A 27,571-nucleotide genomic window follows, 5' to 3' on the forward strand; every position below is an offset into this window, starting at 1 on the left:
CTAATTCAATAAACCATTCACATTTCACACTAACCTTAATTTTATAATTTTTTAACTGCCAAGAAAAAAAAATCTCATTTTTTCAGACGTTGAGTAATCCTATGCGAATAATACGACACAATACAACAACTGTATGAAGTCATAAATCAACTCTACATAATGCACTCGGCATCAATAATGCAACTCTGCTCTTCATCAGCAATAAAACAGCAGTAAACATAACAGATTATTGAGCAAATTGTCATTTCCCTTCATTTCACTTGTAAGGATGAGTCTCATGCAGATGCCTCTTCAAATTAGTTTTGTTTTGAGTGGTGATATCCCTCCACATGGTTTGCACAGTGTGTTTTTCTTCATCGCGTCAAATGTGAAATGTGTCCATATGGTTACTTTTGTCATTCTCATAGACATATTGCAGTCTGTAACTTGTTACATTATTGCCGCATATGGTTTTGTTTTTGCTTTGGAAAATCCATTTCATTTCTGTCAGCGTTTTTGTCTCATTTTTATTCATGGATACAACTGTCACTTCATTTTGTCAGCTTTTCTGTCAACATGCATTTGCTTGATTAGTTACGTCTCTTTTTCCAATAGAAAAAAAAGTAGTTGTTGACACACATATCCTTGTGGCTGTCATTGTGAAAAACAAAACTAAACTAAAGAAGTCGCTCTGGAGTACAAGTCGCAGGACCAGCAAACCATTAAAAAAAACTGTGACCCAAAGTCTGTAAAATATGGTATTCATCGATTAAACGCATGTAAAGAGAATTACTGTTGCATAAAGTAAATAAACTAAGGGTAGTTTGTCATTTGTGTCATAAAGATACAAGGTATACTGCAGCTCTTTCAGCCACTAACTGGCATCAAGCATTAATGTAGCTAAAAAGAGGTTCTGGGCATGCCTCACCTGTAGCCATTGTGACTGGTCACTGTGTCCTGCTGTCCAAGCATTCACCTTGCCCTGCTTGTCCAACCGGGCTTTTCCAGGTTCCCAGGTGAACATGTCCATGTTGAGTGTCCTAAAGATGGAAGAAGCTGTGACCTGGTAGTCCTGGACGTGGCCCGACTTCATCCCTAATGGTTCAGAGCATCCTGGAGACAAAAAACAGTTTGCAACAGTTTTCCCAATCACATTAGGATTAATTTGCGCTCTTCTATCTGCTTACTCACCCGTTAGCTCACATCCAAGCAGTTCCATGCGTAAAGTGCAGTGCCTTCTGCACACTTGGGGATAAATGCGCACATACTGGGCTTCAACAGGAGGGGTGAAGGAGTTGGCTGACGGAGCGTTGTTATCGACATTTCCTCTGAAAATCTGTTGCAAAGGATACAATAACAGCAGATGGAGGTGAGGAGGGCACTGGAACTGATTCGTTTTTACCATAATGTAGCAGCCTATCTGGCTTCATGTCTCTGGTGTCTACTCAACACTCAGCAAATTGCTCTCATTCAAGGTCAATGAGCGCCAAGTACAGCCAAAATAGACAATTTCTCGCACTATTTCAGGCGGTAATTCATAAAGACAGTGGTGTGTTTTAAATTAGTGGTCTGAATTATGTAACTATACCTTCGCAATTGTTTCATCCAAATGTCCCCAGATACTCGGACAAACACTTATTTATTGAGAGCCTGATGCTCTGCAAAATGATACATTTAGACCCCCCCCATTGTATGTTGACTTGTGCTGAAAATAAATGTGCTATGTAAAAAAATACTGTGCTATATTTTAAATGCATACATGTAAGAGTGTATGTAATCGTACCCGCCAGTAGCACCTGTGTAGAATTACTATTGTTGATTGGAGTAAAAAAATACTGTTGGATTGATGCACAAATAGTTTGATCTTATTAAAATGTATAATGCAAATGAACATACATATACATTCAAGTATATTGCATATGTAACCGCACTAATTTGACAGATATTTTGTCAGACAATCCTAAAACTCCAGACTTTGTTGCCATGAGCCCTTAATTTTAAAAGTTTCAGGGTTATCCACAGTGCAACAGAGGACAGGGGCGTGTTGTCTGGAATGACAGAGTGCTTTGTGACCTATCTAGTGTCTCCTCATGTCCAAATAGCATAAAAATTCAATATAGAAGTCATAAAAGTGAAGGAGGTAACAGGAAGCAAGGTATGTGCGGTGTGGGCTAGCTAATTAAACAGACATCTCAGCTTGTTCTCTGCCCTGCCCTTGAGTGAGTGGACAGGTTCTCGCTGCTGTGAGTAGCTACAACAATGGAAGCACGTCATAGTTGTCTACGACTGCGTTTTGTGTGTTTCTCACCATGTCCTCATCTTTGCCCTTGACTTTGTATGTTCTCCATGTCTTTCCATCGTCACTGTAAGCCACTTTGTATGATTTAACATACTCCGGGCTGCCGATTCGCTTTGCACCCTGGGTAATAAGGCCTGTGACCCTCATTCGCCTCTGCAGGTTAATCTGTGGAAATGAGCAAGAAAAAAAAATGTATCATGTAAATGCCAGAATTGACAAGATTCACAGGGAGCATGCATGCGTCTCCAGTGCACTGATGCGAAACATGGGAATCACTTCACCCCCTTGAATCTCTCCTGTCAGGGCCATCCATCTTTTTCAGAAAGTCTGTGATCAGATAGGGCGTTTAATCAATTCTCACATTCCAGATCCAATCTGCCATGTCTGTGTAGACCGTCAATGTAGTGCCAATGTATATCACATGGCGGAAGAAGAGCGTTAAAGAGAGGAAAGTGATGAATACCTGAATACATTTTCTCATTCAATATCAAAGACAGAGTTATACATTTTCATAAACACCAACACCTGATGCCAACATGTCAACATGTAATTATACGTCTTTTACGTTTTTTTTCACGAGGCAAAACAGCATATTCCATGTTTTGTGGTCTTGGTTTTACTCCTTTTGCTTTTACTCACTTGTTTGCGTTGTTATTCTTCAGGATGGTACTTATTATTAATGACACCTTCCAGTACATACTGGTGAGATCAGCGACATGAACGCCATGTTCAAACTTTGGGACGACTTCTTTCTTGAAATCAATAGTGTCTTCAAATTCTTTGCAATGTTGCTGTCACTCGCAACCTTCTTTGGATTCGTATTATCTCATTTAGAGTTCATTGCACTCAATTAAAAAATGCACGGACGAGAGGGTGCATTGTTTCACCAATGCAGATGCCTGGTGAATTCCAGATGCCTTACGTGTATGTGCCTTACAGATTGCCGTAGTACAATGCAAACTAAGTATTGTGAAATTCTGTCAAACCAAGCATGTAACAGTCTGTTACATGCGCCATATTGCATGCGAACCCGTCGGGGGATTGCAAACAAAGGCAAAATTTCAGCATACATTTTTAATGTTAAGCAGAAAGCACACTAACGTTAACGGGGCGAACGTTAACCAAGGTACCACTGTATAGGAATGACGGCTCCGAGGTCTTTAATGTATTCACATCTTTTCTAGTATGTCCGTCCATCCATCTTTGATCTCAGCTGACTTCGGGTGAGAGACAAAGTACATCCTGGCCTGGTTGCCAGTTAATTGCAGTCTTCTAAAATATTTTCATTGTAAATTAATTTCAACGTTAAAGCTAGACTCAGTGTTCAGAAACATGGTGATTCTTAAGCTACATCTTTGCGAATGTCCAGTATCTCATACTTGCAAATGCTAGATTAGTTCATCAGGATGAATCGCTGTATGACAGTCTAGCAAAATCATGTACATTATTCGGTGCTTTGCGTAGTGCTTATTAGCTCACTTCAACTGTCTATATTTTGCCTATATTAAATTTGTGGATTTTAGGATTCAACATCAAATCATCAAATCATTCATACCAAAGGTATTTTCACTTACAGGAAAAGATTTTACCAGCTAGACTGCATTTCCACCCAAACCGAGCTATGCCTTTCAGAGCAAATCAGCCTTAGAAACTCAGGTATAATTCCTTGGAGTGCAAAGTCTCCTCCATTCTTATTGACTTAAAGTTATGCCCTACATGAAGACCCATATACAGCAGAGTTAGACATCTGTACATACTGTACAATGAAGCAAAGGCTTATGTGGAAGTGGACTGTCCCTTATCAATTTAATGAAAGTTATCCTCTTACAGTCCTCCCTCACCACATTGTGCTTTGAATCTCATGTCTCACTCTATCACTGTATTCATGGTTGAATACGACATATTATTCGTGAAAAAATATGCATGTTGAATTTGATCAATTTTTGGCCAAATGAGATCGTGTTCCAAACTTTTTGCTTGACAGTCGAATTAACCTATTTTCAGATGAAACGGGTGCAAAAATGGCCAATTAATAATGCTACAGTAGACCAGTGCGGAAAGTAAAAATAAGTAACTCTTTATTAGGATTTGAATTCAGTACTGCATTGTGGGGTGCAATTCTTGTCTTGTAGCAGTTATTTCTGCAATGTTCAGTTCAAAAGACAATGATTGAATAATACACCTTTCCTACCAACTTAAACCAATATATAAAGTTAATTATAAGTAAGGACACTGTTTAGTACCTAAACAGTGCTGCAGTGACCCACTCTTTCTCATTCAGGGCATTTCTTCTCTCACTTCCCTCCACAGAGACAGATACTTCTTCCACTAATTAGACGCCCAGTTACTACAAGGCCACTGCCGAGGTAATTGGGGTGATCCTTCACATTTTTAATGAGCACTCAGAAACACACCTCTGACACTTCAGTACTAATGGTGATGCATATATTTGTTTGAGTGAGACATCTTTGGAAACAGGCTGTTGAGACTTAGCTTAACAGACTTACATGACCCAAATGGACGGAAACTAGTCACTAGGAGGGACAATTAACCTGAAATTTATTCGCTTTTTACCGGATGGGTGAACCTCAATGTACGATTATTGGTGTCTGTGTAGCCTTATAAACACCAAACCTAAAGTATCTTACTGTGATGCCGCAATCTTTAAGAATTGTGATGATAACTCAATTGATATTAGTGGAATTCAATTGCTTTTTTTGCCAAATCATTAATATATAGTGTTGTATGCCAATATGCCTCAATAAAAGAAGATTCAAGGTTTGTAGTTGAATGTCTAAAACATTGCTTTGGGTAGCAGTGACAAACGCTTACAGAGTTAATGTGCAGATTAAATTAAATAACACTCACAGGATAGTTAAGAGATGCAAGCTGCCCTTGACACAATGCATTTTTGTCACTTTATCAGCGGGGATAAGGGAGGCAGGTGGAGTAAAAAAAAAGAAGCAAGTGCAGGCAGGAAACTAAACAGCTTTATATTCCCAAACTGAAACTCTCAAGAGGGAGGAGCAAACACTGAAACTAGTATGACTTTTTGCAATAACAAGTTTCAATGACAATGACAGCAACAACATTGAAAACGAAAGAAATATTGATTCAATTAGAGAGAACATAATAACACAGTTGAGAAGCTGTTTAGCTGACACAACAGGACTGTGACGTTATTTAGCAACATGAAGCCACTAAAAATGCTGCCCAGGGTTTCGACTGTATATCCAAACATTGATACCCAAAATGTTTTCTTTCTTGTAACCACCAGATATTTATCCAAGAGTTCAGCATGAAAAAAAATCCACAGTCTTGACATGCATCAAGATCAAGCCTAAAAGGGCTAAATTAACATTTGTATTCATTATTCAGACTGACAATGATGCAAATAAATACCAAGAACACAAAAACATTAAATTATAATTATAAAATAATATAATAATATATAATAATATAATATAAATAACATTTTTGCTGGATTGTATGAAATTTGGAATTCTACAACAATCTAATATGGAATGCTTATATTGCATTGCAAAAACACAATCATATGTCTACATTAACAAGCACTGAAACACAAACTTTCCCATTTTATCACACAGATGTAACACGTTTGTGTCTGGCTATTATTCTATTAACTGCTTAACATCTATTCAATTATGTATGGAGTTTCAAAGGTGATTCATTCCCCCAACAGTGCCAGTTGGAGCCATATTTTACTGATATTGGTCAGACCTGCAGTATATTTCCCTGGAGTGTTCAAATGCAATTTTATGTGTGAGTTAGTTGTAGAGAAGGGTGTTGAGGGAAGAAAAAAAAATGACATTCTCACGCCGCACAGATGTGTGAACAGAAACAAGTGCACGAACCAACACAAACAAACAGTGCATGCGAGCTTGTCGGCAACTCTGTGATGTATTATTCAAAGTCTGTTGCTTTTGTGATTCATTTGTTGAGGTTCAGAGGAAAAGCTCCACTGGCTGGCGCCAAAAGATGCATACTGCACCAGAAAAGCCTTTCCAATAGCCTGAAGAATGTGATCTCTTTACGGATATGGTGTCATCTGTCAGTATTACCTGCTTTATATGACAGATATGCAAACACAGTCCCGCCACATCATTCTATACTTCAAAAGCAGCCTGCCAACTGCTTAGAATAATCCCAAACCACTGATATCACTGTACATGGCTGCTCATGTCCCAATTATCTGAGCCGTCGTGAAGAAACACAATGTCTTCAGCATCCTGCTCAACATCCCATATGACATCATTAAAGCCAAACAAACTGCCTGAATGTTTATTGTCCTGTTCCCCTCCACCTCTGCATGTACCAAACAACTCGTCCCTCGCTAATGTTCTCTGTATCTTTGACTTGTGCTTTTCTTTTAAAAATACATTGTTTGCTGTGTCTCATTTGTGTCTACATACAGATTATGTTTCTCGATCGTGCAGTAGGGTGTTCAATGTTTTGCATCCAATAAGGGGTCGAGACCCAGACCATCACACTACCACCACAGAAATGTGACTATACTTTTAAGCCAGATGTGTTTTGTCTCGTATTTTTCCAAAGGTGTTGGAGAACATTCATATGTTTTGTAGCAAAATTCATATGAGCCTTAATGTGGTTTTCTTCTATGAACTCTGCCAAGCAGGCCGGTTTTGCCCGTCGCTGCACTCTTTTTGGTTGGCCGTCCACTTCTGGGAAGGTTTACCACTCTTCTGTATTTTTGTCATTTGTGGATAATGGCTCTCATTGTGGTTTGCTGGAGTCCGGATTAATAGATCTCAATTAATCTCAGTTAAGTTATGTTTTAATACAGGCGGCAATCACTTTTTCACACATGGCCATGTAGGTTTGGATTTTAGTCTTGGGGCGCCAGAGGTTTTCATTTGAATGCAGACCTATCAACATGTACAAATTTATAGTACTCAACATGCAATTTGAGTCCTGAATTTGCATGTACGCTCTCCGTTTTGTTGCATTTCCCTGGTTTCAGTTTCAAGGTCAGTCTGTACACGACAGATAAATGAATAAATATCACTTTCTCTGGTATTTCAAGACAGTGTGTTAAAAAAATGAATGTTCATCATGGTAATCTAGCACATTTAATTATAAACTTAACCCAGCAAATTTATATTGGTCTGATCTTCTGACGAACCACAGCCCAATCGATTTGAGAAAACACCTGTACATACTCTAGATACCAAGCTTAGTTTCACGGTTAATATGAACTAGAATAGCACAATCTTAAATGTCTTCCTGTTGCACAGGGTCACTAAACTTGGAATACTACGTATTTTCGTATACAACGTATATTCATCATAGCACTCTTCAATTATGGGTTTTGAAGCACAACAGGAATGGTGAACAGTTAAACTGATATTAAATTTTGATGGATTTGAGTGAAATGGCTGTTGGAATGGAAGCATCAAATTGCTCTCAGCAGGACAGATAAAAAGGAAGTTTGATGTCATAAAAATCTATGACTCCACCACTATAAAACACACAATTTTGAGAGCAGAAATGATGCCACTGGAGTTACAAGAAAAGTACATCACAACTGTTTCCGGCTTTGTACGGCGCAATAAAGAATGAAAGAAAAGATACCTAGTATAAAAGTGTCTCTTCATTTTATCAACTTATCACCAAATTATTTACACCTGATGAGTTGGAACAGAAAATGGTTGCAAATGAGCATCTATGGAGCATGTTGTGCCCCAGTAGCCCAACTTTATGTTTGATATGTGCTGGGTTTAACTGTAGTTAAGTAAGTAAACATACTTAAGTAAGAGAAACATGTTTGCTTTTGTTAAGGTGTCACCACTGAAGCGCCATCTTTGATGAAAAGGAAATAAAATAATAATAATAATAATACAACACATAATAAATTATAACTGACCAATTTTGATTTTACATTTTACATCACATTTTACTGTTTGCAGGTATAGTGGCATATTTTAAAAATTGTACTTTTTGTGTACCTGTGCCAAACATTTCTCTGCCCACACAAATCCAAAAATATTCTTCTCAAATCAAAATACAACAAAAAGTTGATGCATGTGCTGCAGCTATGTGGCAACATAAACAGTGATGGGTTTTTTGTCAACTTTTGACACTACCAGTAATTAGCCTCTAACCGTTCCTAGTATAAAAATCTGTCCATAATTGTAACAACTTACCATAAACTACAATACAACCTACGACAGTTAACACAACATGAACAATATCAAACTAGCTACTGATATAAAGTGTTAATAAGTGGTCTCGCCTAGTGTGGGCTGCCAAGTGTATTTACCTGAATCCATGGCCATCTGTCATTTTCAGCTGCAGTCCACGCATTGACCAGACCTTTCCTGTTGAGGCGTGCAAAGTACGGGTACCACTTCTGCAAGCCGAACAGAGCCCGGTGGGTGGAGGAGGCTGTTATCTGCTGGTTGGAGATTATGCCGCCTTCCATGCCCAGTGGTCCAGAGCATTCTGAGCAAAGGAACGCAGAGGAGGATGCTGTTATAGTCCAGCTCTTAAAAGTACAATATGTGCAACTGCATAAAACAAAACAAAAACAGTTGATCTTGGAGACACACAAGACAATGTACCCAATTTGTGAACATTTTTTGCTCCCCATCTTTTTCTTTACACTGAATTTGATGCAAACTTCAACTCATTCATTCTGTTTTCTTTATGATTTCCAGCTCAGAACTGCAAGCCTCACATCTTTTCATGTCCAAACTGCATTTCAGAGCACATTATTAACTAACTTAGAAGTAAAGTTAAATATTAAAATAGCACAAAATAAGCCTCTACCCACGAGCCTCTGAATACCCATATGACTTTGGGTCACAACCCACCAGTTTCACATCAGGCTGAAGCTCAAAACAACAGGACCATTCCCCTCTTGTGCTATCGACAGCTGGTTCATTTTCCACTGTTATGATTTATAGAAAATCACCAGACTTCACCTCTTCTTCAAAATCCTTCACAATTCTTCAAGTGTCCATTCCTCACGAGCATCGCAACCGACTTTAACAGGTTTCTGAAGTCCCCACAGGCTACATCAAATTAAAGTGAATATAATGTATATATATATATATATATATATAACCGGAAGTGGGTGTGATTTCACTGGAAATGGACGAGGCTTAAATCAGTACATTATTTTTATAAAGGCGAGTCGAAGAAAACCTAACACATTGTGACAAACGCAGAGCCTTTTTAAACTTCCCAATATCACCGTGTACGTGAATGAGGCACCGCTGAGCTCTTCTGTGGTTTTCTTTAAACGCGAATACGGATAATGACAAGATGTACTCATTTCATACTCATATATGGCAAAAATACAGCTGTAAAAGCTGTAAAATTATATCTGTAACAGTTTCTTTATTTACTTTTTATTTATATACTCGAGTATTTATGTTTATTCTATAAACAGCCTCCTCATTTCACATAAAACAATATAGCTATCTTAGTTCAAAAGTCTTTTGTGTCCATATACTGCACATATGCATACCCTATGTGATTAAAAAAAATGTATTTATTATACTCAAATCAAATCTATGAAGAGATATTAAATTTACACTCTGCTTTACAGTATGTGTTGCACAACACACAGAGAAGCAGATCAGAAAAGCAAGCATGCAAAGAGAGAAGTTAAAGTGACACAGCGCTGGAATTGGTGCTTTACTCAAGGGCAGCTCAACAGTAGTCAGGATGCAGACTAGCATCTCTCCAACAACTACTTGCAATTTATTTTTATTCACAGCGAGATTCGTACACTGTGGTTCCAAAGCCCAAGTCCTTAGGAGTGAGCTACTGCTGGCCTGAAGCTCGGGGGTTGTGGTCTTTCCAAGAGTGTGATGCTGGTGACACATTTAATTTGCAGGGCTGACACACACACAGACACCCCTACCCAGAACTGCCAGTGCTTACAGCTTTGAGAAGAATTCACCACAGAAGGAGGTGTTTAAGAAGAATGGCCAAATGAAAATAACTCAAGCATGTCTTGTCCAGCTGCTAAAACAATGACTTTCAATGACATGCAGCCAGCAATATCTCAGAATTGTCAAAGGGGACTGAATGGAGACATGAAGTGAGAGGAGCAGCTGTGTGCGCATGCAAAAAAAAAACCCAAAAAACGCACACGCTCACCTCAGAAGACCTTTATTGTGTGTGTCTGTGTGACTCAACAGTTCCAGATGGATGAGAGAATGTCGGAGGTGGATGTGGGCTTCTAATGCTGGTTTAGTTTTCCAAGTCAATTCATTTCATCGTCTAAACAATTTGGGGACCTCTTTCCAGTCTAGGGGCTTTTTACAAAGCCTCAATCAACAATAACACTGAAAAGGAACTCTCAATAACAAATAAGTAGAACTTTGTGCCTGGCAACGAATCCGGGTTATTATTTACTACGCACATCGGTAGCTGGAAACTTAATATATAATAATATAATATAATATAATAATATTTTTTGGATTCTTTGGGGTACATATTCTGGTTCAACAATCAATTCCACTTCACAAGGTGGTGAAGTCATGCTTTCTGTTGCCTTCTAGAAATTACTAAATTAAAGTACACAAGGGACAATTTCAATATCTACATTGCTTCAGTTGATAAACGCATTGTGTGTCAGACTAATTAATTAAAGAGATATTCCAACCTTGAAAAATATGGTAGATGGTCTGAATGGCTTCGATGACATGTGCTGGCGTAGAACTATTGCAGCTCTTTCAAAAAAACTAATTATTATTATTATTTACTTTTATGGCTATGTGTGTGTGTGTGTGAGCCTGCAACTTTCAAGTAAAACCATCTTGCTTTGAACCATGCTATTGATGGCACAGTGTTGTACCCATCGGACATACTGACATGTGAGACATCTCGTATGACTGGTATAGCAACACACTGTTCAACAGCCATGGTCCTCTTCACCTTGCAGAACATGCGTGGCCACTCTTAATGAGCTGCCTGCCCGTCGTCTATCAGAGCAGCAGAGGCAGCCAGCCCCTGAGCCTTGGCCTGCTGGCCTCTGAGCATACATCAGCACGGCGACAGGCCCCATCACTAACGGCAGCACCACCATGCTGTGACAGCTGAATCCATCTCCCACAAGCCCTACCTACAGCCTAAACAAATGAGCACAGCAATACTAATGAGCATGCAGCAGATGATATAAAGAATAATAACGGTATCAACCAGGCAGCAGATGTCAACAGAAGATTCAACATGTGACACATTAGGCTGGGTGAAACACACCTGTATGTGATCATGCATCTTTGAGCTGCATGCTAAAAGCGTTCAGTATTTGACCATTGAAGAATTTTGGGACATCAGTCTGAGAAGGAAAAAGAAAGTTCCCTCAGCAACTGTCACCAAGCACTAAGTATTTTTGCTTTACTTTATTTGATTTTGTTATTTCTGTCATTGATTTTTTTCACATGACTAAATCATCTACACCTTGCTACTGTATTTTTATCCCCAAAATGTATACCATTTGTCAAAGAACACTACACTTTGAGCACTGAATTACTGAAAATACCATATTGACCTGAATATACGACTAGAATAGAACGAATAGACTCTTTTCAGGGAACAGATATTCTTATATTCTGGCCAATACAGTGTATTGTTTGTAAATTAAAACAATAACAAATAATTAATTTAGTTATTCATAAAAAAATAATGATGGCTGCACGTTGTTGAGCGGTTAGCATGCAGGCCACACAGCTAAGAGACCCGTGTTCGATTTCCTGCTCACTGCTGTGTGGAGTTTGCATGTCCTCTCCGTGCGTGGATTTTCTCTGGTTTCCTCCCATATTCCAAAAACATGAATGCTAGGTTAATTGGCGACTCAAATTGTCAATAGGTATGAATGTGAGTGTGGTATGAATTATTGTTTGTCGATATGTGTCATGTGATTCTCGATACATTGATGCTTTAGCAATGTGTCCCACATACTGCTTCTGTTGAAGGAGTAAAATTAAAAAAACATTAAAAAAAAAACATCAAATTTTTTCTAAATCTTAGTATTTTCTAATATACACTACCAGTCCAAGGTTTGGACACACTTCATCATGCAATTGAATGACAAAGTGTGTCCAAACCTTTGACTGGTAGTGTATAGTGTATATCATCAAAATGACTTTTGTTGGAGACAGTGTGATTGTTATTTCCTCAATCCAAAACAAATTCAGGTAATAATTTACCTTAACGACAACTCATCGTTCCTCTGTAACTCTAAATGCATGTGCCTTAGTGATTAGTTCCTCATTAGTTCCTCAGTAACTACTATATTTTTGTGTATCATATTGTATCGTATGAGACCAGTCATGGTAACAGAAAAAAAAGCCAAAGTAATGGTTGGATGCCTTGTACACATACAAAATAGATGGCAATATTGAAATGAGTATCAACATCACACACAAGTAATATTTTTTCTTTTCTCAAGTATGTAAGTCAAGAACCTTCTCCAAAATATTGCCTAGCCTTCTTTTATTGATTTTTCTTTTTGAATCACACAGTCCAATCACCTCTTACTGGTACTCTCCCACTTACACAGATATGTTCAAGCAGCAAAGGGCTTTTTCCAAAATGAAGGAAGTAAAAGTTCAGGTCAATGCTAGTTGACTGAAATACACCTTCTTGAAAAAAGCCATATATATATATTGTAATAGAAACATATCTTCTCCACCAGACGAGCAGGAGACAGACACCTGAAAAATACATCATGGATTCTCTCTGTGTACTGTACACACACTGCAAGATAGAAAAGCAGATGAATACATTTGTGAGTCGCAGTGCAGTGGAGGCTCACTGGAACATTAATCCTAATCTGCTCCTAGACTGAGCAGGAAAAAATCCTCAGAAAGGCATAATACACACACAAAGTCATTTTTGAGCTCTTGAGCGTTTTGTAAGAGAGAAAAAGCCAAGGGTATACCACTTTTGGTAAAAACAAAGTCAGCATTGTAATGTTTTAATATGTTATCATGAGTCTTGTTATTCTATTGAATAACCCATTTTAGGATTATAGAGCACACTGACCTAAAATAAGATTGGTTACTCGTATTTAAGACATGCAATTATTATTTCCCCACAGCAGTGGTGTCCAAAATGCTGACCAGAGGTAATTTTTCATTGTCATTTGATTAATAAAATGCCTCAATACCTTTCGTGAAAATGCACAGTGGACATGTAATTACCAGGGGTGTAAAAACACACAAAATTCGCAGATTGATTTGGTTCGATACATTTGTGTTACAGTTCGGTATTATTTTGACACACAAAAAAAAAAATCTTAGAATTTTAGAAAATTGCCAACATTTTTCTCACCTTAAATTTACAATTCTGCTGCACAGATGTAGCATCGTAAAAGACAAAAAAAAAGCACCTTGCTATGAGAATATCAACAAATGTATTTGATGGAGAGCCATGTGGTACATTCTTAGTAGCAGAGTAACTATTACAAATAGGGATGGCCCAATCCACATTTTTTGGCTTTCTAAGCCAATAGTCTTGCCAATACAATGCCTTTTTTTTAAAAATAATAATCAGCTTTTGTTACAAGCATGTTCAATACGCATGCGTACAAAACCATCAAACCATATTGAACGGTTCGATGCAAATACACAGATTGTTGCAACCCTAATAATTAAGTGTATTAAGTCAATGAAAGGTGATTCAAAATGAGACAGGAGTCGAAGAGTTGTAAATCCTTTACTCTCCACTGAATAAGCAACCAACAATTAACAACATACCCGCCCATGTCTAGTCGCAACTTAATGACCATTTGAAAATGTGGGTCCCAGGTTGAGACCATTTGAGAATCTCTGGTTTAGCATACGTATATAGATCTACTTTGGATTGGTTTTGTCATCTTTAATGCACAAAATGTACTAAAGTGGCCTCCCGCATCCTTCATGCATTTTTCTATATGCTGCCCTCAGTGAAAAGCATTGAAAGCATTAAAAGACACTTACTATGTTGACAGTTCCTCCCCATGTACTCCCCAGGGCATTCACAGGAGTAGTTTGCAACCAGATCAGTGCAAACGCCTCCGTTCTTGCATGGTTCTCTTTCACATTCATTTATATCTGAAGACACAAAAGACACATACAAAAATATAAATTCATTGCAGCAGGTTAATGGACGTTGGAAAATGAAATATAAAAAAGATTTAGTGACAAGTGCTGTGTTGTATTTTATTTTATTTACTTTGTTTTGTTTTTTACATTGTCAAGCTTTTCTTTATAAATTATAAAAATAAACAACAAAATCATATTGTTCAGACTGTTATCAGAATTGTGATATAAGAGTAAATTTGCAGGTTTGATTTTCACCTTTTTCAATAAAAAAGAACAGCATGCCTAAATGTGGCTTACCCTATTATCTTTTTCACTACAGAGTACATTGTACTTGGCATTTCCATCCAAGCCAATTACCTATTTAGACCACTCACATGGAATATGATTTACCAGGCCCTTGAGAGTGGTCAAATCCAATCAATTAAAAGTGATCACTGAACCCAACAGTCTTAAAAATATGGCCCTGTTCTTCAGCGGGTCTGCTCTTCCCATGCAACATCAAGACAATGGCATTAATACAATAGGATGTGAAACCATTCACAACTCTTGCAGTTTGGGGGTTGGTCATTATCTGATCTAGCAAAAGGCATATTATATGTATATTTATTGAATTTCATGTGTGTTAATAAATGAATGCATGTTGTGTTATTTGTGTATATATGTAAATTGAGTGTATTGTGTATTTAAAAAATGACACCAATGCTTCATCTTTATTGGTGGTTTGCATGCCGTTGTAATAACAATAATAATCATTAACTGTGTCGACTACTGCACTCACTCATTTTGAGATGCCTACTACCAGAGTTCTGCAGTGTTAGAGTTTTGGAGTACTTTGGTACCACAGATCTAGACAATAACAGGCCTCAGTACCAAGATGAACTAACTTGCTGGACAAATTGAGTCACGCTGGCAAGACAAACTAACTGTCTCTAATGACTGGTCTCCAAAGTTATTGCTTACCAACACAATGTAGAAATATGTAAATATGTCCATTGATCGGCACGGCGGTTTAGTGATTACCACGCAGACCTCACAGCTAGGAGACCAGGGTTCAATTCCACCCTCGGCCATCTCTGTGTGGAGTTTGCATGTTCTCCCCGTGCATGCGTGGGTTTTCTCCGGGTACTCCGGTTTCCTCCCACATTCCAAAAACATGCTAGGTTAATTGGCAACTCCAAATTGTCCATAGGTATGAATGTGAGTGTGAATGGTTGTTTGTCTATATGTGCCCTGTGATTGGCTGGCGACCAGTCCACGCGACCCTCATGAGGAAAAAGCGGTAGAAAATGAATGAATGAATGAATGTCCATTGATCACTCAGAACAGCAAAATGAGACGTCAGATTTTGCAACAAGTACGTATAACACATCTCGCAATGGGATACATAATAAAATACAAAGTATGAATGAGGATTTTAAAAAAGCTATCAAAATCTGCAACCTGTCATGTCATGGAAATAAGGGATGAGAGTGTGGTGCTTTGCAAACAAATTGCAGTGTTATGATAAAAACATGGATGCTTTAAAGGAGCAAAATGATGAGAAGGACCAGATCATATTGCAAATAATGTATAGAGTGGATGAGTTGGATCAAAGCACACTCAAGAACGATGTGCTTATGACTTCACATATACATGCAGGTCTTGTGTCAAGGCGCTGATGAAATAGCTTTTGCCGCAAAAGTGCAACAAGCGACCAACGTTTTGCAATCAAAAATTGATACATGCATTCCACGGTAGGTACATCATGAAAAATTTGAATAAAATGAAAAAGTTCATAATTTTTTGTCACTCATTTCAGAATGTGAAACCCATATATTATACAGATGATGATGATTGTGGCTTATAGGTCATGAAAACCAAAAATGCAGTCTCAAAAAAATGTAATATTGTGAAAAACTTAAATCATGGAAAGTCATGGTTTCCCATTCAACTAATTAACTCAAAACACCCGCAAAGGTACCCTGAGCCTTTAAATTGTCCCTCAGTCAGAAGGCTACACAACCGTGGGGTGCTTCCTTCTGCTGACAAGCTTTATGGAGATGCTGATTTCATTTTCCAGCAGGACTGCCAAAGGTACCAACAGCTAGTTCAATGACCATGGTGTTGCTGTGCTTGATTGACCAGCAAACTCAACTGATCTGAACCCCATAGTGAATCTGTGGGTTATTGCCAAAAGGAAGATGAGAGACACCAGACCCAAGGCTGCTATGCAGTCTGCTATCAAAACAACCTGCGCTTCCATTACACCTGAGTAGTACCACACACTGATCACTTCCATGCCACGCCGCATTGATGCAGTAATTCAAGTATTGAATGCATGGAAATGAACATACTTTTCAGAATTCTGCCATTTCTATTTAAAATGTATATGTTTTTCATTGATCTTATGTAATTTTCTGAGACCATGCATTTTGGGTTTTCATGATCTATAAGCCACAATCATCAAAATTTCAAGAAATATATGTTGCACTCTGTGTGTAATGAATCTGTATAACATATGGATTTCACATTCTGAAATGGGTGACAAAAAATATTCAACTTTTTCATGAAATTCAAATTTTTTTAGATGTACCGTATGGCTAAAATGACACCACGCCTATTATCGTAACAAAGTAATCCTTGATCAACATTACTAAAAATGGAACAGAAAAGCAAACGGAAAGAAATAAATGTCAAAAGGCAGAAAGTTATCATAATACATAGGTCCCCTTTAAAGTAACTTGTTAAACACGTTCGAAACAAATAAACTTGACCACTCATTCCTCATTTGTATTGCACCTAAATAGTATTGTCAAGACAACTATCAGTGTTTCATGAAAACTATATGCATGAAGCAAGAATGTGCTGCATTGATTTGCCTCTACTCTCCATCCTTGGCATGTATAAGGAAAATAAACAAACCGCCCACCCACAATGTGACAGTACTATTTTACCACAACAATACCACTACTAAACCATGCTGCGGTTAAATCTTTAACTTCATATCACACTTTTTTGTTATTGCTAGGTTCAAATACAGAGGTGCTGGGAAAGTCACTAAAATAGCCCAAAAAAACAATAAAAGAAAGAACAGGTAACACACCGCACCATTTACGTCTATTTTATGAGCAGTCATAAGCCCCCAAAGGAGATCAGGACCAGGACTTCACCACCGGTAAATCAGATGAGGGGAAAAGAAATTGCCTGAAGGAATGTAGTAAAAACAGTGAGTGAAAAGGAGGAGACAGCGAAAGAGTGACAGCTTGACAGACAAAGATAGGAGATAAGAGGGAAGGCAAGGTGCTAAGCCAGTGATCAGGTAAATAAACCCATTTGGGAGATTTCTTGAATACAGACCTGTTTACAAGCTTGCATACCAATATTTGCTCTGCTATGATGCAGTCAAATACAAACTTGAAGACAAAAAAGGTACATTTTGCAATAGAGCCCATGGGACCATGACTTCATTGTATACATATAACAAGCAGCGATATTTTAACAATAAAACCCATATAACAATATGGAATACAACCACTTAATTTCTTAATGTGTGTCTGTATTACTGCAACCGTTTTCCTCATACTGTGTGTTGAGAACAGCCATGACAATATTTCTGATTGTATGATTTAGCTCTCTGTAATGAAGTACGGTTCAATGTTATAACCACAGGGGACAATGGACCAGTTGTATAGAAGCTGAGATGTAGTGGCACACTGCTTTCTGGGTCTCAGGTCTGATGCTTTCATCGGTTAACTGGAATGTCTCTTTCTTTGCCTCAGCTCCTATTATTCTCTGAGAAGTGTCTCCGTTGGACAATAATGAGAGCAATGAATAGTGCTGTGTGTCAGGAACTAACACTGGCCCTGAGCGCTAAATTGGCTGTGGTGTGTCCAGGGAGCAGAAACACACCTTGAGGTCTGCAGTGATACGGATCAGTTGTGACCATTCTACTGGGCTGCAATGACCTTTACAGTACCTGCACCTGCTGTGGATGCGCGGCCAGAGGAATTCAGTGTCTGGTTCATCCAAACCATTGTAGAAAAGTGGCTATTTGAGATGAACGATTAGCATATTGTGTAGATAGCATTGTGGACACAGCAAAAGTAAGACAAAGCATTCATGTCTTTCATGGTCAGGGAACAAGTTAAAAACTTTTCCAAGGGTATTTACTGGATTCATATTTGTTCACCAGTAGAGGCATTTTTGTGTACGCAGAACATGTCACGGTGAATTTAAAACTATATTGTCATCACGGTATGAACAGGAAAGGAACATTGTTTATACAGTCACAGACCACCAGATAAGGCGTTTTATGGAAACTATAATATAATGATCTCAGGTTTTTTGTTTTTTTGTTTTGTTACCAGCTTATCGATAGGGCACCAGGTTCTCAACAAATATTTTTTGAAAAACAAACCTTGAGCAAAGAACCAAAAAGTATGCAAAACACTGAAAAAGACAGCTTCTATAATTCAGAGTACCGTCATTTTCAGTGTACAAGTCACTACTTGTTTCTTAAACTTTGAGCCATGTGGCTTATACGATGGTACAATTAATTTCTGACCATGTTCTAATCTCATGACATATCTTATACTTCTAAACTACTAATAATCATTTAAATACTGTGACACATGCAAGTCAGTAAGGAAACAGTAGGTCTTTCTCCCGTCAATCATGAGCTATAAAGGAACACACGATGAGCCGGAACTCGCAGTTCATTAGTCAATATAACAGTATAACTCATGGTATAAACTTACATAGAAAGCTAAAATTATCACACAACATGATGCATTTCTTCCCGGCAGAGAAGTTCATTGGCCATGGCTGAACATGAGCATAAGCACATTCTATCTCCATGCTCCTGATGCTGCGTCATCAGTAGGTGAATGACCTAACAGTCCTTGTAGGTGGAAAAGCGCTTTACAAGCAAAGACAATTTACCATTCTTCCGGTTGCTGGACTCTTGTACTCGCATAGACTCTGCCTACCCCTTCATTTCCAGTCTAACCAACCACACTTGGTTTCTCGGGCTGTACAATCATATCACGTATCCCTTACCTCTTGATTTAAGGAGATTTGGAACACCATTAGATTCTCTTGAATGTACAAAACCTAGGGGTAAGGAGTAAGATAAAGGGGTAAGGGGCAGAGATCCTTCACTATAGCGATGACATTAAAAAGAATCTGACTTTCCCAACTTCTTGAGTTAAATTACATAAAGATTATGGTTAAGTGGAGGCCAACTTCTTGGTTTCATCTCTTACTGTGTGCTAAGAAGCAAGTGGGTCATTTTGACCTCCAGGCAAAGAGTTCCATTGTGACCTCTTTGCTCCATGATTAACATGAATGAAGCCGACAACGTAATTAACCTCCGACCTTGAATGCTCAAACATTGAAGTAATCATCCTGCTTTCTTTTGTGATGAGGGTCTTGCCTGGAAAAAAAAACTCCCTGCTGAGACGATTCATGGTGGTCCTGCAGTCAGACATTGGATTGGATACAGAAAAGATTGTGATTCTTGAGATAACAGCATGAATTCATTAAGGGTCGATATGGAAAGAAAAAGACACCCTGTGATTTACTTTCTTTGAATGGAAGGCAGAGTGGAAGAAAACTACAGTATATCTTTGGTTTATATGCACAACGGCAGACCACTTTGTTAAGTAAAGTTATAAGAACATGATTTATAAGAAGTTTATTTCTGAAGGGTGAAGGTTATTTAATATTTTTATATTGAGTCCACATAAAATACATAATATTGTTTTAAATTCATGTCTTATAGCGACTCTAAAAGTAAAAACAAACACTTTTTCACTAACCATTGCTCAGAAGTAGAAATGCTAAAAAAATGTCTTTCTTACTAATATCCTTCATACTGATCTTGTGCAGAACTTCATTACTGTTAGTGAGTTCCTAATGTTCAACGTTAGTAGCAGAAAAGTAAGTCAGGCATTTCGTTTATTATGTATTCATAAATAAAGGTGGGTGAAAAGTGGGTGTCTTGCTTCATTCATAATGGTACTGTGGTGACCAAGACATCCGTGTTGACAATATAGCGACATGGTCAAGGTGTGCACAATGTTAATATTATTAATGTTATATTAAAGAAAGTATTAAAGGAAGGCACCTTACCTCACCCCTTTTACAGTCCTTACAAGTCCTTATTATTTAATCTGAAGGTGAAATCTGGAAATCATTCTAGACCGCAGACACACTAAGCAAGCAGGCTTGTTGCCGTGTGGAGCATGATGTCATCAATAATGTGCCAATATCATTTTAGGCAGAAAGAAAATGATACTGATTAACCAAAAATACTAGATTGAAATCAGCATTGCATGTTTCACGTAATAGAGACAACATGCGATGGGAGGTAAACGGCCTAACTATGCCCCGAGCTGCTCATAAAGCAGCATCTTCTCAGACCACCATTGATTAATATGCACATCTCCTTCGGGATGCAGTTCCTGTGCTCATTTATTTTCTTTCCATTGTGAATATTTCACTTCCCCACTTTCTTTAAAGAGGCTATAATACCAGGTGGTATTAAAAGAGCCATCTGCTCACATTTTAGCATAAAAAAGATCACCTCACAATCAGAATGAAGATTGAGAAAAGACACATCCAATGTTTTTACATATGCATTTTCATTTTTCATGTCTGCACTACAGTTTTTCCACAAACTTACAAAAACACAACTACTATAAGTATGTTGGACAATACCTCAATAGTTCTCTTCTCAAAATTGTGTTAGGTATGAGTTGAAATGTTTGCATTCAATACTGCACAATGCTAAGGCATTGTGTTTTTAGAAGTTCTTTAAAGCAGCTGTGACCATCATCCATGTGTTCTTGCCATGCACATGCAATTACAATCACGACATAAAATTATGTGCCCACTGCATCGCCTATATTTACTCCTTAGTCAGATTGCACTGATCGCTACAGCAAAAATTGTTATGTAGGTACGTTTTACCCAGCCACAGACTGGTGTGTTTCTAGGGATATGATGATGCATTGAACTATGGCTGCAGGATTAAGACTGGTGTATTCCAAGGACTATGTCTTTTTGAAGTGGGATTAGCCTCCAGAGGAGTTATTCTCAGCAGCACTCCAAGAGCCCTTGAAAAGGTATCTTAGGGGATACAGTGCAGAAAGGTCTGTGTATATGACAGGAATAACACTTCTAATTTCAGAGGAAAAGCAGACAAAGGGACTCTCTGAACCAAAAAAAGGAGAATGTAAAGATCCCACAGCACAGACGAAGGACACACAGAGGAAAGCCTTCAGTGACATTTTAAACCCACAGATGAAGGCACCACAGAATACCGATTAAAACTAATACATCGTTCTAACGGCACTGAGACACAATTTAAACATAGTTTAACAGTTATACAATTTAGCAATATGTTAAACAGGCAGGGATTAAATGAGATTGCAAAAGCAATGTTTTGCATTATAACTAAAACTTCCATCCAATCTATTTTCTATGCCACTTATCCTCACTGGGTTTGCGGGTGTGCTGGAGCCCATCAAAGGCAGTTTTTGGGCGAGAGGTGGGGTACACCCTGGACTGGTCACATACAAACAAACAAAAACATTCACACTAACATTCATGCTAATGGATGTTAACATGTACGCTTTTGGAATGTGGGTGCAAACTGGAGTACCCAGAAAAAAACATGCACTAACAGGGAGAACATGCAAACTCCACAAAGAGGTCTTACTGATCTCATGACTTTGTCGCCTACATGCTAACTACTCGTCCACAGTGCAGCCCAAATAAAAACGTTTTCACTAAAAAGGAAAGAACAGTACTGTTAACTGGTCATACAGTATGTAGTTCATTGTTGGACTTGTTAATTTTCTCCTGTAATAGATGTGAGAACATGTTTACATACCCATGTCACTTTATCAGATTTTGCTGATCGAACACGCATACATACGTACATGCATACCAATTTATGGAGGACATCATAATTATCAACCTTTTTTCTTTTTTATTGTTCAATAAGTGGATGTATCCATTATAGTGGCACGCTTTGTGTACACGTGTTGTGCTAATGCACTCTTCATCAACATTGTAAGAAGAGTTGAACGATTGAAAGAATCGTTGGATCGGACGGTTCTAGGTCGAGATTCAACAAAGATTTAACTGAAATAGGCTGTGCCAGCCCATCCAAAGTTAGAGGCCATAGCGAAAAAAAAAAAAAAAAAAAAAAACAGAACAACTTCAATTTGACAAAAGTGTCAAAACAAGACCAAGTAATAAGTACATCGACAATTCTTATTGATTACTTCAAAAATTAATTTCGGAATGATTGATGCAGCTGGAACGTTGCTGCAAGTGGTTGTGTTATATACACTGGCTGGAACAGATTTTTGTAAATTTCCCTTGCCAGCCATCCCCAAATGTTCTCGATTGGATTCAGATCAGGGGAATATGCAGGATGGTGCAAAATAATGATGTTATTGTCCTGGAAGACGTCCTTTGTCAGGCAGGTATTGTAAACTGCCGCCTGTTGAAAAACCAATCATGACCACAAAAACGAGGGCATTTAGTCATGAGGGATGCATCTCTACATAGCCGGCCATTGTTCAAAACCCCATTCTTAACCCCGACATTTTTCATTTTTGAAGCCTGTCCCTCGCAAATGCCATCTGATGGTTATTAGGCTGCTGTCAGCAAAAGTAATGGCCTTAATTTGGGTTGAGGACCGTCCCTGTGGCTTGACGGTCCTCCGGTTCAGCGACGGTCATCTGTTAATTCTAAAATATTGTCCTCTTGAGTCCAAGCTCAGCAGTAATGGCATGTTACAAGAGGCAGCTGGGCAATCCTACCGTAATCATAGAAAGAAAAGCCTGTTTTTGCCTTTGCCACGGGGAGTTCATGACAGTGTGGATTCCGTGTCATCAGATTTGGGCTTTTAAAGGTTGTGATCTTAAACTTTTTATCAGCTGACAAAAGCATGTTTGGGTTAAAATGCAATTTTCAATAGTCTTTTCATTTTTTTCCATGCCTCATCCCCCCATTTTTTTTAAGCATTGTAAAACTCTAACTGTGACTTTCTTAAGATCCAACAGTGCAAATTTTGACCATTTTTCATCCACCCTCCGGAAACTCTGTGTGGAGTTTGCATGTTCTCCCCGTGCATGCGTGGGTTTTCCCCGGGTATTCCGGTTTCCTCCCACTTTCCAAAAACATGCTAGGTTAATTGGCGACTCCAAATTGAATGTGTTTGTGGTTGTTTGTCTATATGTGCCCTGTGATTGGCTGGCGACCAGTCCAGGGTGTACCCCGCCTCTCGCCCGAAGACAGCTGGGATAGGCTCCAGCACGCCCGCGATCCTCATGAGGATAAGCGGTAGAAAATGAATGAATGAATGAATGACCATTTTTCATGGAATTAATTTGAGAATCACAACAAATGATAATTCTGTGATTTAGCAACTGTTTATTTATCATTTAAAACTGCCTTGAGTAAGGTCAGAGTCTGAAAGACAACAGTTTAATACGGATGTCAAATTAAGATACTTCAGCAGTTTCAACTGAGAAAATTCATACCGACTATTAATTCATTCCAATGCTGACCTTGTCTTTGAACTCTCCTTCTTCAGTGTCTGCCTAATGATCATAGGAAAAAAGTCATTATTTACACACTGGCCACATTATCACACTGTTTAAAGGTCATTAATGAGTCAATATATACAATTATGGATCCAACTTATGCATTCTTATGCAGTTTTTTATGTTTACAAAGTGTCCATTCATATTAGAAGCTCAGCTCTGTTTAGTCAAGCTGGACCTAACTCAGCTCTGCCAGCCAAAAGCCAGAGACTTGACTGAGTGTGAGGTTGGCCTCAGAAATGCCTCTCGGATGATTGTGTCACGATATGCCAGCAGGTCTTCCTTTCTGCAGAAACCAAAAAGTCCCAGCGTAGCTAAAGTGAAGCCAAGGGAGCTTTAAATAAGTGAGCTATTGAAACAACTCTTTGCTGTGTTCTTCACATGCAGAAAAGGAAAAGGGGGAGAAACAGCACATAGAGCAATAAGTCATGGCTATTATGTTGCAACAGGTGTTTTTTTGTTGTTGTTAGTTCTTAAAATACTGTACATTTCACTTCCTTCAGAATGTTTTTGTTAATAAAAGTGTTTTACAGCAAATCAACACAGCAAAGACAAAATATCCTTGCGGTATTTTTGGAGAGATGGTAAAAAAAAGCAAAAAAAAAAACATTTGTTGGATTTGTTTTCATAGCAGATTTGGCAAAATCAAGTGCCGGTAAGAAAAACAAATAACCGCAACTTTTTAAATTCTAGGTTACGGATCTGATAAATGATGTTGTGCAAACTCAAAACAGGTTAACAGGTACTGTATCAGTGAAAGCATTATTATTATTGTAACAAATATACCTTAGTATTTCTGCTAATGTACATTAATGTCAGGTATAATTACTGTCTCCAAAAACAATATTCTTCAATGGTGTTTCATATCAACAGGTTCTGATTAAATCCTGACATTTGCATAACTGTGCTTCTGTCCTGTCATTTGAGGGGGTAGGGTCACTTGCACACGGCTGCTATGGTCTGTTTCAACTGCCCTCCTCAGTAAATATGATAAAGGACAGCTAATGTATGTTGTTGAGCAGTTTTTTCCTCTCTTTACTGCTGCTAACAGGAATTTTCCACCACATGTTCCACAATCTGACCAGTCACCTTTACTGTCGGTGTTGCGAGACGGTTTGCAGGGGGGAGGAACTGGTGTAGCATAGCATAGCATTTATTTAGAGACGCAGCAAAGCGTACAACTGTATTCAAGGGTCTAAATGCATGTGGAGTACGAAAATGTGGCCGAGTGGTTAGCATGTAGGCCACACAATCGAACCTGAGTTTGATTCTCCGCTAGGAAATCTTCATGTGAAGTTTGCATGTTATTGCTGTGCTTTCTTTTTTCAAACACATTCGGAAAGAAGTTGTTTTGCACCATCTTCTGTTTGCATGTATATATCTCTCAACTCGTCTCTCTTTTGTATAGAGAAAAACAGGTCTTATTCGGGTCACTACCATATGCGGCAACTAAAATCTATGGCGCTTTCAGGCAACTGTGGTTCCGTGTTGAACTTCATAGACTATAAGCACTCACAGAATTTGTCCAATGATGTCTGAAGGTCTGGCTTTGTAATTGTGGTCACCTCTTGAGGTATTTGGTAGATGATGGAACCTTTCACCCGTAAATGTCTTCCCTTCTCTTCCTGTAAATGTATCTGGCCACAGAGTGCAAACAGTGGGTGGGCTATTGCTGCCAGTGAAAATGGATGTGCCCTGTAAACAGCTTTTTTACTCAGTAATAGAGCAGTGGTTAGTGTGTGCACATTACCTATAAAACAGAAAGCTCCATTTAATTGATGGGAGCAATAATGTTGTGAGTATAATACATTATTTCAGTGTCATCACATCTTGATTGAATAACAAACTGTGTAAGAAACAATGACTTATTCATTCACTGTTCTGGCTGCACAGATAATCAGTGTTAATTCGGGGATGCTTTAAACCAGGGGTCTCAAACTCAATTTACTTGGGGGCCACTGGAGCTAGGGTCTGGGTGAGACTGGGCCACATCAGGTTCATTCATTCATTCATTCATTTTCTACCGCTTTTCCTCACGAGGGTCGCGGGGGGTGCTGGAGCCTATCCCAGCTGTCTTCGGGCGAGAGGCGGGGTACACCCTGGACTGGTCGCCAGCCAATCACAGGGCACATATAGACAAACAACCATTCACACTCGCATTCATACCTATGGGCAATTTGGAGTGGCCAATTAACCTAGCATGTTTTTGGAATGTGGGAGGAAACCGGAGTACCCGGAGAAAACCCACGCATGCACGGGGAGAACATGCAAACTCCACACAGAGATGGCCGAGGGCGGGGACCGAACCCTGGTCTCCTAGCTGTGAGGTCTGCGCACTAACCACCAGACCGCCGTGCCGCCCCCACATCAGGTTTTCCAAAAAAAAAAAAAAAAACACATTTATTAAAAACAGAAAAATTACAAACTTTTTCAGTGCTTTGGTTTCGATTTTCTACAATAAAAGCTCTGATAAAACATTCCACTGTTCTCAAATGTCTTAATTTTTATTTTTCTGCACAAAATAAGATGAAAAATAAACAAATCAAGAATAAAGAAAATCAATCAATCAGTAATAAATAAATATAATAATAATAATAATAATAATAAAACAGCAAATAATAAAAACTTAAGAAACCACATATAGTTGGTGGGTAGACAAATTATTTTTTTCAGATTAAAATTAACAAAGCATTATTAGAGCCCTGTAGACATGACAAAACACGACTATAGTCACATTTATACTATTTTTATTTACAACATATTGCGCAACTGCAGGGTCTTGAGACACATAATAACTCGCAAACTAGAGATCTAGCGACCTAAACGGTAGCCTCCAAGTTATTTCCTTTAAACTTAAAAAAGGCAAAAACGTACCACTTCCACACAGATAGGGAGGATAACTATTAACAGTTATTTAACCTTTAACATGAACATTAATCAAACGTAATAATTTTTTTCTGGCTACATGATACTATACAGCATCCATATCAAACTTGCGCGGGCCGCACTAACATTAAACTTTCATATCAAGGCGGGGGCCTCAAACTAGTGTCCTGCGGACCCCTGCTTTAAACTGAGAGCACATGATGTGCTGTCGGAACTTAAGTTCTATTCTGTGGACAGTTTCTGTTGACGACTTAGAGAGACAGTTACAATATTGGTAGTGCTTTGACATGCAGGCACCAATGCCTCGAGCAACAGCTGTCACCGCTGCAATAGCATAACAAGACTAGTGTGGAGATTAGCACATTATCCATACAACTTTTGTGACCCAAAGTCAGATTTAAACAAACAAGAACAGCCCTGAGGCAGCAAGACTTAAACTTTCTCTGGACAAAGTATTTATTTACCGTATTTTCCATGGTCCCGTCTCCCTCCCCCGAGCAAACATTTCCACAAACTTTCAGCTGTACTTCAATCTTAATCAATTTAGTTAAACTTGCCCCTAAAGCATATTTTTTTTGATGGATGAGGTGAAAATCTTCCCTTAAAATGAGTTTATCTATGCTGCTTATAAAAATGGCTTTGGGCGCATGACTTGAATAGCAAACTGCTTTTGTGGTCACATTGGAGGATATTCTATTGAGTTATTATTATGAATCGACTAC

General features: G+C 38.5%; 1 protein-coding gene across 2 annotated transcripts in view; it reads right to left on the minus strand.

Moving 5' to 3' along the window:
* Positions 1 to 27,571, minus strand: part of LOC131127692 (EGF-like repeat and discoidin I-like domain-containing protein 3) — an 81,811-nt gene that overhangs the window by 24,715 nt on the left and 29,525 nt on the right. For both annotated transcript variants that reach the window (XM_058069829.1, XM_058069828.1), the window contains 5 exons: positions 14,257 to 14,370; positions 8,580 to 8,761; positions 2,288 to 2,443; positions 1,171 to 1,315; positions 908 to 1,092 (listed from right to left, as the gene is read on the minus strand). In XM_058069829.1, the coding sequence (XP_057925812.1) occupies positions 908 to 1,092; positions 1,171 to 1,315; positions 2,288 to 2,443; positions 8,580 to 8,761; positions 14,257 to 14,370 (782 nt within the window). The remainder of the gene's footprint in view (positions 1 to 907; positions 1,093 to 1,170; positions 1,316 to 2,287; positions 2,444 to 8,579; positions 8,762 to 14,256; positions 14,371 to 27,571) is intronic.

Source organism: Doryrhamphus excisus, chromosome 4 (genome assembly GCF_030265055.1).
Source record: "Doryrhamphus excisus isolate RoL2022-K1 chromosome 4, RoL_Dexc_1.0, whole genome shotgun sequence".
Classification (NCBI taxonomy): Eukaryota; Metazoa; Chordata; class Actinopteri; order Syngnathiformes; family Syngnathidae; genus Doryrhamphus; species Doryrhamphus excisus.